At 33.2% G+C, this 13,401-nt stretch overlaps 1 protein-coding gene across 1 annotated transcript in view; it reads left to right on the plus strand.

The window, feature by feature from the left end:
* Window positions 1-13,401, plus strand: part of ADAMTS19 (ADAM metallopeptidase with thrombospondin type 1 motif 19) — a 257,812-nt gene that overhangs the window by 111,745 nt on the left and 132,666 nt on the right. Inside the window, 1 exon segment of the mRNA XM_021701899.1 lies at window positions 9,169-9,274. Coding sequence (XP_021557574.1) covers window positions 9,169-9,274 — 106 coding nt within the window.

The raw sequence follows: 13,401 nt of genomic DNA on the forward strand, positions 1-13,401 counted from the left end.
CTAGTCCTATCCCTTCGCACCTGCCCTCAGAGCAAAGCCTGTAGATGACTAAGAAGACATGACCTGGGTGGAAATACAATACTTGATCTTAGCCAAAAGGCCAAGAAGCGATTGATCTGTGTGGAAAAAGAGAAATGTATATTAATACACCTCAAACTGTATTATCATGGCACTATAAAATGTGTAGTGTACATAGTACTCTACAGTTCTACACATTGGGGATGAACAAATTGACTTCTCAGTACTTTCCTGCCCTTGTGGTGCTTACGTTCTAATGAAGAGAATGGCCAATATCCAAATAATTAAATTAATTGGTACGTTAAAAGATAAACCCCCTCAGGAAAAAAAGTAGTAGATGTAAGTAAGAGATAATCTGGGAGTTCCAGGGTGGGGGAAAAGGGTATTTGTAATTTAATTTGGTGATCAAGAAGATCTGGAGAGAGGATCTAATGAGGGAATGTTCCAGAGGGAAAAGCCAGTGAAGAGGTCTTGAGATGGAAATGACAAGAAAAGGGAAAAGAAAAGGGAAGGAAAAAAAAAAAAGCCAATGTAGCTGGAATAGAATGAATACATGGGATTATAATAGAAAATTCTAGATTTTGTGTTTCTTTTGACAGCTTTGGCAAATTGTAAGGTTTATTGGCATACATTTATATAGATTACTTTGATGTCTTTAGGATTATAGAGACATTTCCTTATTCTTTGTTGATGTTGGTAATTTGTATTTGTCTCTCTTTTTTTCTAATTCTTGATTGGTTTACTAGGGAATTACCAGTTTTGCCAATTTTCTTTTACATTTGTTTTATAGTTCATTGGTTTTGCTCTTTATTATTTCTTTCCTTCTCTTTTTGTAAGCTTTGATGCTCTCTTCTCTTCCAGCTCCTGTAAGGAATTTTAATCATTGATTTTCAGTCTCTTATATTTTTTATAAAATATACTATGAATTTCCCTGAGCACTGTCATTTCAGGCCACACATTTTTAATGTGTTCTATTTTTACTGTAACTATGTTTAACATATTTTCTAATTTTCATTATAATTGCTTTCACTTGTGGACTATTTAGAAGTGTATCATCTCATGTCTAGGCAGTTTGGGTTTTTCTAGTTACCTTTTTCATTCTTGATTTCCAAATTATTTCCATTGTGCCCAATGAACATCCTTTGTTTGGATTATTTCCACTTTTGAAATTTGTGGAGATTTTTTTTGCTACTCAGTATATGGTCAAGTTTTATAAATGTACCATAACCACTTAAAAATAATGAATTTTGTTGTTGGATGCGATGTTCTATTACATCAATTAAGACAGATTTGCTAATACTTTGTTCAGAACTCATGTCTTGAGTGAAGTTTTTAATAGTTGTTTTATCAGCTATTAAGAGACTTATTAAGTCTCCCAGTTTCACTGTGGATTTTTCTCTCTTAATTTGGTTCATTTTTACTATTTATATTTTGAGGCTTAGTTATTGAGTAAATACAGATATAGAATTGTATGTCTTCTTGTTGGAGTGACCCTTTTATCATAAAAAAATCCTCCTTTATCTCTCTAGATGCTTGTCACTTAAATTCAATTTGTCTAATTTTGTATATTTGTAATATTTATATTGCCACCCTTTCTCTATTTTGGTTGATGTTTGCATATTGTTTTCTATTCTTTTACTTCTAACTTATTTATGTTCTTTTTTTTTAAAGATTTTTATTTATTTATTTGACAGAGAGATAGTACAAGTAGACAGAGAGGCAGGCAGAGGGAGAGGGAGAAGCAGACTCCCCGCTGAGCAGGGAGCCCGACGTGGGGCTCGATCCCAGGACCCTGGGATCATGACCTGAGCCGAAGGCAGCTGCTAACCGACTGAGCCACCCAGGCGCCCCTAACTTATTTATGTTCTTATACTTAAGCTGTATCTCTTATAAGCACAATGCAGTTAGGGTTTATTTTTTTAATTCAGTCTTAAAATCTTAGTTTGGACTTAATATAGTCTTTATTTTTCATTCATTTGGTCCAACTCTATCAAGATGAAGTTGACAGATAAAAGTTGTATAAGTGTAAGGTAGACAATGATGTTTTAATATACCTATGTATGGTATAATGATTATTACAATCAAGTTAATTCACACAACTCTCACCTTAGAGAATTTAAATATCCATTCAATTTGGCAGTCACAGTTCTCATGGCATAGTCTTTTTTATTTAATGAAATTCCTGGTATGAAATGCTATCTTTCTATATTTGTTTTATATTTGCCTTTAGGTCATGTTTCTCTTATTTTCTTCCTTCCCTGCCTTTAAAAATAGGTAAATCCAATATTTGTATACCATTTTCAATCTATGTAATTATAATTTTTAGTTATATATTATTTTACTGTTTTGCAATTACCTTGTATATTCTGACATGTATCATTTTACCACTGATTGTTGCTAGAACTCTTGAGCACTTGAACTATGTGTTGTTGTTTTTACTTCAGTTCTCACTATTTTAAAGTTTGGAAGACATTAAAATTGGTGTTTTGTGTATTCAATAATAATTTATGGTTACTCATACATTTAATCTTTCTGGTGTCCTTTATTCCCTCCTCTTTATTTTCATGTTTTAGTCTGGAATTTTTCCTTCTGTTTGAAGAAATTTAACATTTCTTTACACCAGTACTTTGATTTAAAGTGTCATGGAGAAATGGTTTCTTTCTCTGATTTACAAAAAGATTCATTTGGGTTGCCGTGGCCCAGTGAATGTGGATCTCAAGCTCCCCACCTTTATGTTGAAAATGTCTTCGTTTCGTCATCATTTTCTCTCTAGTTTTTGTATCAGTGGCCACCTTCTCACAGTGAGCCATTTCTTTACTTGGTTTGTCATTTTTATTTGTGAGCTTATCTTCAGTAGAACTTTTTTTCCTGTGGGAACACTATGCTTGCTGAGATGATAAAGTGTCTCGTTATAGTGAGATCCTTCATTTGTTTTTTCTGAACTGACAAGGATTTTTCCAATCCTTGTATGATCCCCAAATTGTATGATCAATTTGTGCATTGTATTTACGGCTTCATATTCCTGTGGCTTCATACCTATGCATGCTGGTGGTCTGGGTTTCAGTTTGTTAGTGGAGCCTTTTCTAGCATACCCTGAATTTATTTTGAGCCAGGGTTCCTTGTTGCTCTCTTGCATACGGATTTTTGAGGTTACTTTCACACATTAATAGCAATTTCAGGCTTTCTGATTTGTTGATGGATCTCAGTTCCTTACTCCTTAATTCCTGTCCCTGCAGACATTTTGAAACCATACCCATTATTTAATAAGACTTGTGTCTTTTCTGATACGCAGACTCTAACAACATTAACTCATGATATTATCACTCCAAATTTGAAAAAAAAATTTTTAAAGATTTTATTTATTTGACAGAGAGATCGAGAGAGAGCACAAGTAGGCTAAGAGGCAGGCAGAGGGAGAGGGAGAAGTAGGCTCTCCACTGAGCTGGGAGCCCAATGTGGGGCTTGATCCCAGGACCCTGGGATCCTGACCTGAGCTGAAGGCAGACACTTAACCGACTGAGCCACCCAGGCGCCCCCAAATTTGAAAAATTTTAAGCTTTATTCTTGCACTTGGGAATCTTTTTTCTCGAAACTAACTATACATTAAAAACTTTGTATATTAGATTTTATTTGGCCCACCTCTATGTGTTTTTCTCAAAAGGACTCTGTCTACTCTGTTGCAGGAACACATAAACAACGTTTTTACTGTCTATAAAATATTCTGCCTTTTTGACCACAGAGATTTACTGTAGTTTTTATTAAACTGGTATTCTATTTATTGTTGTTAGAAGTCATTTTTTTCTTAGTATTCTTAGAAACTGTACTATGAAGAATGTTATGGATTAAACATTTAAGAGAATCTGGAAGGCTGTTTTTTAAAATCATTTATAACTCTACTGATATTAAACTCATAACTTACATAATTGTACTTTTATATTCCTAGATCATCATCTTGTCTTTTAATGGAATAGAGGCAGATAATTAGCGAGCTAGTAAGGCAAGTTATTTTAAAATATGTTCAAAGCCCAATTTGAATGTAATCATGTAAATGGGTTTCATATTATGTGGGCACCATCATTAAGTAATTCTAAAAATTTTTTTCTAATTCATGGGCGAAATACATTTTGATTCTTCAAAATTACATTTTAGTTAAGGCCCCACATTAAGTTACACTTTATATTGGTCTTTGTTTCAAGGAATTTCATCTCTGCCATTCATTTCATATACCCTTGATTGAGGATATGCTAAATACATATTGCTGCAGAGATGTACTACATGGCGTGCACATTTAAAGAACTTAATCTACCCTTCTGTGAACAATAGCAACTCTCATCACTATCTGCTTAGGCTTTTCCCTGCTCAGTCCTTTGTTCAGACAGCCCCCTCCCCCAGACTTCCTCTGCTTTTCCCCTCATTAACCTCTCTCCACTCAGTGATACCACCAAGCTATTTCTTTCCCTAAAAGCCTCTTCTGCTTTGGTGTTTCTTTTTATTCTCCCATAATATCTTATGTACATCTCTAGGTTTTAATGATCACATTTTCAAATGAGTATTTGTGTGGCTCATGCCCCTGGAGGTATGCTCAGCATGTATTCATCTTTGTACCTTTGGTACTTGTCTTCTCTTACAATACTTGTTCCATTAGGGCCTCAAGCAATAGTAGGACTTAGAGGTAAAAAACTTTCCTCCTAGGATACAATCCTAGGGCAAATATCTTACCTAGGACTATGCAGGATTTTGTGCCAGGAGAGACAAGATATTGAACTTAGGTAGTCTAGCTAGTGCTTAAAGACAGCAGGGCTGGAGCTAGACAATTTAATTTTGTTAGGATATGTCCATCTGATCACATAAAACTGATTTCCTGAGTAGTCCATTATTATAACATGCTTCCTGTGGGGTTTGGGGGGGGGGGTCTATGATTATCTTGAAGAGGTATCAAATTACATCCTAGGATAGTATGTTTTTGTTTTCAGATGAGAGATTCTGTTGACACCTCATACATGACTTGATTTATTTTTAGGTGGGAAATTAGAGGGTTTTTTGGTGTCCTTGGTGTTTGTAGAATTTTGTATATTCAAAGAGTGTTTTAAAAAGAGTCTGTATTATATGTATCTTTAAATAACAGCTGTGTTAAATCCTTTCCCCTTTAAACTCTACCCCTTACTATAATAAGAAACGTGAGTTTTTGAAAGGAACTGAAAAGCATAGGCTTTTAAACAGAATAATGCAAGTCATTTAAATTAGTCATGGTTATAATTATTCTCCATAACTTTCAAGTTAGAGAAAATCTTCCTGGTGTGCCAAATGTAAGACAATGAAATTCAAATTTATCAGAGTCTTAGTTGAAGACTCTGACTTTACACATAAGTAAAAAAAGAATAGGAGGAGAGAATCATTTTGTTTGTTAAACTACTTCCTGGTCTGTAAGAGATTCTGTTAATTACTATTTAAATTTCATAGACATGATTATCATATTTATGTCTTTAATCTTCTCATTATAAAAGTATTGTAAACACTTAAATGAATTTGGAATATTGGAAAAGAGGAAGAAAAATTACTTATTATCTCTCTACATGATACAATTGCTATTAAAAAATTATTGTAATTTTATAGTTTTTTGTTTTAAGTAAGCTCTATGTCCAGTGTGGGGCTTGCACTCACAACCCTGAGGTGCAGTCACATTCTCTACCGACTGAGCCAGCCAGGTGCCCCCATTTTTATGTAGTCTTTTTGTTCTCCTGTGAAAATGTGATGGTATGGATTTTTTTAATACTTAGGTGTAATCATACCTCTATGCCAATATGTACTCATTTTTAAATTACATTTTATTGTATATAAATTTATATTTTATGGTATAAAATATGTCTTTTACATTACAAATTATAATTTTTATCAGCAAATTTCTTTCATGACTACACAGTAGTCATTGATTTCCCATAGCTTGGTGAGGAATCTAGGGCCCCCAGAGAGATTACTGTTCATTCTTTCTCTTCCCCTATCCCACAGGGTTGGTGCTAGGAAAATGTCAAAGTTCTATACCTCTTGCATTCCTCTTGCTTCCCGCTATTGCTTCTAAGTCAAAATCTCTCATCCTCATATAAAAACTCTTCATTTGGAGCTAAAACTCTTCAGCTTTACCATCTTAACTGTCTCTGTCACCATGATAGGTTGTTCTCCTTGATCCTCACCCACGTTTCACGTGGATGTTGGCCACCTCCCCCCCTTCCTGAGTTCATTGTGATCATGTGCAATTTCAAGTTCATATAATCAGTCCAACCAATACTACTTAATAATTCTTTGACCTTGATCTGGATGACCTCTAACTTTCTCTGTTATCCTGGCAATACCTAATCATGAACATTAACTATTCCCCTAGTACTTAATCAGCTCTCTTTCCCGTTTCTCTCACTATTCCAGTTTGTTTCTTTTTCAAAAAATACTAACTCCCATCTACATTTGACCCACACCTCACCTAACATTGTATCCTCTTTCACTTGACATACAAGAATATCAGAAAGTAATTTCTTTAACTTAACAAATGGTATCTGTGAAAGCCTTCCAGCGGGGTGCCTGCATGGCTCAGTTGGTTAAGCAAGACTGACTCTGGGTTTCAGCTCAGGTCATGATCTCAGGGTCTTGAGATCAAGCCGTGCATCAGGCTCTGTGCTCAGCAGGGAGTCTTCTTGAGATTCTCTTTCTCTCTCTGTCTCCTCCTCCTCCCCTCCATTCTCTCTCTCTCTCAAATAAATATATAAGTCTTTTTTAAAAAGGTATCCTAGCCAATGTAGTAAGGTACAGAACAGTATGGAAAAAATATACCAATATAGAATGGAAAGAATAATATAGAAGAGGTAAGAATTAGAAACAGATGATAATACTGTTTTTGGTGGGAACAATATATTTGAAGGGGTACAGGAGAAGAAATGTAAAACTTATTAAAGTGACTAAATTTGGTATGTACTGGTCCATACAGCAAAGAGAGATAACGTGATGACAACCACATTGGCTGACTTTTAATCTGCATATGGTGATAAGATTATTGTAGTTGTGAAATATAGGTGCATCCTAAGGGAAATTTGTACCAAACAATGATCTTTGACATGGTAATTATAGATGAACTTAATTTAGTATTTTTGTATTTATTCTCATTATATACGTTTTAAATTTTTCAAATGTGCAAGTGAATTATTAAGAGAAGATACTTTTGGTTCTCTCCTTCACTCCTTCCTTCCATCTTTCTTTCCTTCCTTCTTCCTTTCAACCATAACACAAGTTCAGTCACTCTCATATCTTTGTTTTCCATATTTTGTTGCATTAATAAATGCATGACTTAGCTCTCTTTAAAATTCACATTATGGTAAGAATCTCTTGAAGTTTTTATTTGATTTGTTATTTAATGGAACTAGATAACAAATGCGTTTTCCTCCTCCTCTTTTTCTCCCTTTCCTAACCACTCTGTGTTTACCCCTACCTTCATCTTTCCTTCCCACCATATTTAACCCGGGAGTAATTCCATTTGTGTTAATCAGCCAAATGAAGTAGTAGGGCTTATCACCTGTCTATTCATCTGTCCATCCATTCATAAGGAAGTAATTTCGTTTACTTGTTGATTTTATATTTTAATAAAATATTTCTATGTATATAGATAAAATAACATCTTTACATATTTCATCTCTTGGCCGTTTCTTCCTGTAGTTATGTTTTTAAAATAGTATGTTTACACTATATTTTGCTTAGAAAATGTATCTTCATTTTTCTGGTAGGCCAATGGATACCAGGCCTTGAGAGTAGTAGTTGAGGATTTCAGATGTTCCATTTTCAATCCTCGAATAATGCCTCTGTTCAAACCTGTGTGCTTCAGTCTTGAGTCTCTGTGGGGTTCTACCATAGTAATAAAATCCTTCTCCCCTGTCATTTGGGCTGTGGCTCCCCTAAATCATTTCATATTCTCCCATGAATCTTCTATATTTCCAAAACAAGGGCAAGGTGATTTATTTACATCTTTAAATAAATGTAATCATTTCATAACACTATTTTTTTATGTTTCTGAAGAGAGAAGAAAAGTCACAAGCGTCAGCTAACCATCTTTAACTAGGGATCACTCTGCACTAAATTGTAACTAGCAGGAAAATAAGCATTAGTTGGTAGGTGGAGTCAAAGTTCATTTCAAATCCTCATTCCATAATATTTAGTAGTCATGTGATCTTTGGCAAATCATTTCACCTTTGCAGACCTTAATTTCTTCATATAATGAGTTTAAATGTATTTTATAAGGATATGAGGATTATGGAACATACATATAATTCAATAAACACTAGATATTACTTTAATAACCTTTGTTTTTTGAAAATGCATTAAAACTTATATTTGGAAGGTTACATTTCTTTGTGTTAAATGATATTTATTCAGGGATGTATCTTAATTAGTAATATAGTACATAAATCTTTGACTAAGGAATATCAGTGATTTTACATATTATCTTATCATTGATTTAAACCAAAAGATCAAATATCTTACTGCAATTGTTGTCTTAGATAATATTTCATTATCATATACTCTGCAGTTGGACCATCTTGTGAGCAAAAAATGTTCAAAGGAAATACTTTTCAATATTCCCAATATCACAGGTCGTTCTTATTCATATTAGTTAAAATGGTATTTTACAAAATAAAATTTCAAAATTTTATTAACTCACAATATCAGTGTAAGTTCAAGAATGCCATACATATGTATTTTATTTTATTTTAGGATATTTCTCTGAAACTAGGTCCTTTAGAAGAATTGAAAAATATTTAACTTAATCATTGCTTTTTGATTTACATTTTCAAAGTTGTGTCCATTCATTTATCTTACATGACAATGACAAGTGGTATTTGTAAAATATATTCTTAGAGCATGCGTTTTGAGAACTGGATAATTGATTAAATAATTTAATCTGAAATATGAAATTGAAAAGAATATTAAGTTTATTGAGTGACTTATACATACACAATTTCCCTTAAAATTCCATTTATAAGGGCTAGATATCATAGTTTAATATTGACATTATTTGAATGGAAATACCATCACTTTTCATTTCTTCTACTGATGCCTAGCATAAATATTTACATTTGAATCTGACATATGGTAATTCATGTGTATGTTTTCTAGGTATAGCTTATTTGAGTGGAATGTGTAGTGAAAAGAGAAAATGTATTATTGCTGAAGACAATGGCCTGAATCTTGCATTTACAATTGCTCATGAAATGGGTCACAAGTAAGTAAAAATTCTGGCTATGCCACATATTAGCATATAACTTTGTAATTTGAGTTATTGAATTACATTCATATATTTTGTATTTGGGGGGGTTAGGGTTTTTTTTAAATTTAGGGAAACAGATGGCGAATATCATCTAATTTAAGGTGTCTTCACTAAATCAAAAACTAATGACGTGTACTGTATGGTGACTAACATAACATAATAAAATAAAAAATAAATAGAAAAAAAACAAACTTCACAGCAGGAACTATAAATAAAAAAAGAAAATAAAGTGTCTTCTGAATACTGTAGCCATTCCTTGTACTTTGAATAAAATCTTACTACATTATTAACATTCACATTAGGATATTCATTACATGGCACATGATTCATTTCACTACACATTTCCAAATGGTATAAACATGGCAATAAATCATGACACTACAGAGTTATTTATTATTCAAATGTTCAAAGAAAACATTTAGTACAAATAAAAATCCTTCCAACCTATAATAGCATGTTTATTATTACCTGATACAGAGTAAAGAAATTAATCTGCATGGCTTGGAGTAAGGTATTTGAAAGAAACTTCATCTGATCACATAGTTACTATGTGATGAACAGTAGGTCTCAGGAACAATTCTAAGTATTTTACATAGTTTGGTTCATTTAAAATTCAAAAAGCAAGGATCTCATTTTACAGATAATGTTAATAGCAATCATAATTAGTAATAGCAACATTTATATAGTACTTACCATGTGCCAAGACATTTCTAAGTGCTTTATATATCCTCATAACATTTTGGGGAGGTATGGCTATTAGAGTACCCATCTTACAGGGGAGAAAACTGAAGTATGGAGAAGTTACTTTGTTCTCCCAAAGTTATGAAAATAGTAAGTGTTGGAGGAAGGATTTGAACTCAGTCCATTTAAATGAAGTCATACTGTTCTGTGTTTTTATCTGCTATCTCTGGGCCTTTGATCCCTCAGGAGTAAAATGGGGATAATACCTGTGTTATGAGTTTGGTCTGGGATTCAGATTATGTAAGAACAAGGACATATTTACAGGCAGTATATTACAGTAGAAATGGTGTGGAGTCAGACAGAATTTTGACTGTGGCCTTCCCTGCATGCTAGCAGGATCAGCAGTACATATGAAAAGTATTTTAATTGGACTCAGATTTAGTGGTCCTACTCAGGGAGGTGATCTTTATGGAGGCCTCTTTGGTCAAAGACATATTTAGTTTGGCTGGTAGTGTTTAAAAATTTGAATCAGTTGCCAACATTAAAAAGTATAAATTTGACATAAAAATGCAAATTTCCAGACCTGGCAACATTAGACCTACAGTCCCATATGGCAGCCATTCCTTGGAGCTGAGTAGCGTCTGTACCCTTTAGACTGGGCCCATCTTTCCCAGCTCATCACAGGCTGCAGCTCTGTAGTACTGTAGTGTGCTGTAGACCCAGCTCACTCTATTTTCATTATATGCCTGGACTCGGTAGACAACTGAGTAAATTGAGCCATGGACTTCGATTGGTATAAGAAAGCTCACAAGAAGAATTACATAGGACATAACGGTGTTTGATTAAAATAACTTTTTATTCAAATAAACTGAAGTATAGAAAAATGATCAAGTTATAATTATATAGCTCAATGAGTTCTCAGAAATTGAGTATGACCTTGTGCCCATAACCTATTCTAAGAAATAAGACATTATCAACAGTGGTTGATTTTTTTTTTTAAAGATTTTATTTATTTATTTGACAGAGACAGAGATAGCGAGAGCAGGAACACAAGCAGCGGGAGTGGGAGAGGGAGAAGCAGGCTTCCCCTCGAGGAGGGAGCCCGATGTGGGACTCGATCCCAGGACCCTGGGATCATGACCTGAGCTGAAGGCAGACGCTTAACGACTGAGCCACCCAGGCACCCAGTGGTTGATTTTTGATGTCACTGTTTTTAAACGTGTAAATACACTTTCATTTTCTCCCATGCAGGCTTTCAGTAGTCAGTTCGGAGTGTTCTAGAATACAGAGTGTTTATTTGTTAGTCAGAAAAGAAACAAAAAAAAAGATAAATAACACTTTAAGATCATCATCCTTTAGGGAAAGTATGCCCTGCAATAACCTAATTCAGTGTTCCACTCCAGGAATGATAGGATTTAGACTCTTAATTCCAATATAATTTTCATAATTTAAAGATATTCCAGTTTAATCATATTAAGGAAAACCATGTACCTTATTTGAACAAAACATACTGAAAATAATGTTTAGAGGCAAGAAAAAGTTGGTATTAAAAAATTTTAAGACCACAAGGGCAAATTCATCACAAGTACAGTTTTTATAAGTTAAATGCTAGTTTCCTAATAATATAATTTTCACTCTAGCTATGCATTAACAGCATGGTATACAAGCAATTTCAGTATATTTTTATGAAACAGACAAGTGACCTCAATAGTAGAAGGTTCACTTTATGAAGCAATCTTTACTTTAGTATATGTAAAATAAATTTCTTTAATCTCTGATGAATTCTAAAATATAGGAAAAACACAAATTAAAGGAACCTGCCACAATGCAAGTTACTTTATTAACATGCAAAGGCTTGGTCAAGAACTTCCAACTACTTAAAAAACTAAATGATATAGTTTAAGGAAAGGCCACTTGAGCTTTATGTAGTAGAAACATTGGTTTATGACCGGAAACTCAAGTTGGAATGGCTAAAATGGCAGTAAAATATTATTTTATTTGACTTTTATACAGCTGTACCCAAAATCAATAGAAATGTGCCAAAGGTAGGGTAATGCTTGATGGATTAAGACCAGGACATATGATATATATTGAACTACTTAGTTACTAAAAAATCCTCCTTACTTGTAAGCAATATTTGTCTCAAAAGAGGCTACTGTTCTTCTTAATGCTAGAAAGTGGGATACACTAACAGAATAATTGTGTCTTTAACAAAGAACATACAGACAGGAGAGAGGTCATCTGTATAAATTATATCATCATCATCCAGTGTAAGATATAAAGCACAATGAAAGAAAAACGTAGGAAAAAGAAATAAAAAACAATGTTCATACACACATAGCCTCTCAAATAGGCAGTTTTCACAAACGTTAGATAATTATATCTAGGGATCCTATGTGTGCACGCACAGAAATCAATAGAGCTCTTTTACTTAGGGATATAATTAAGTCAACTACTAAAGTGAATCGGTTAAATTCTTATTTTTTATCTTTTCTAATTTCTTTCTTTTGTTTTTTTTTTTTGTGGGGGAGAGGTTATAACTTTTTCTAATTTATTTCCTTATGCAGAGAATGGATCATATAATTCTGCAAACCACAATTTTAGAATGGCAGAATGATTCTATTTAAACTTGCCAATTAAAGAATGCCTTTGTAATCACACATGAAATGTTTCTACATGGATTTGGGATGAGTGTGTTTATGTTTGTTACCTTGAATTTGGTTTCTAGAATTTCCCGGAGAAACTCCACATATGGCTGGAAAAGTCAGTAAGGGCCACCAAGTAATAAAAACCGAGGCTTAAGGGTGACAATTTGAGTAATTGAAGAGAACAAAAAAATACTTCTTTTACTATCTCAAAGGAATCTTAAATGTAAAAATGTATCGAATTTTCCTTTGGGAAATTGCCTAATAAAAAAATCTTCTAATTATATACAAAAGTATAGATTAGTATCCATAGCAAGAAAGAGGAAATAAGTGATTTATACCAATGTTTATGATTCTTTTTCAAAATTATTTTCCTTTCTAAACAGTAGGTCAAGGGGGTGTGATTTTTTTTCTTATAACCAAAATTTTCAACAATAGAATGTTTTTATTGGTATTAAAGGTATTTATATCCATGAAATACAAATGGGATCTTCATTATTTTACTGTGATAGAGGTTAAAACTTTATTTTTAAAACTTTATTTTTATAAATAATACCTTAGGAAATTATTCATAAATTTGATGGAGTTTGTTGAGTGCACATGGATATACATATGCACTATGTTTTATGTATTTTATATGATCTTTATAAACAATAATTTGTTAAAGTAAGAAATTTTACTTTGATTTCAAGCCATTCTTTATTATCGATATATAGATTGTGGTTAGATTACTGTGTTTGGGGAGTGTTCCCAAGA

Source organism: Neomonachus schauinslandi, chromosome 7 (assembly GCF_002201575.2).
Source record: "Neomonachus schauinslandi chromosome 7, ASM220157v2, whole genome shotgun sequence".
NCBI lineage: Eukaryota > Metazoa > Chordata > Mammalia > Carnivora > Phocidae > Neomonachus > Neomonachus schauinslandi.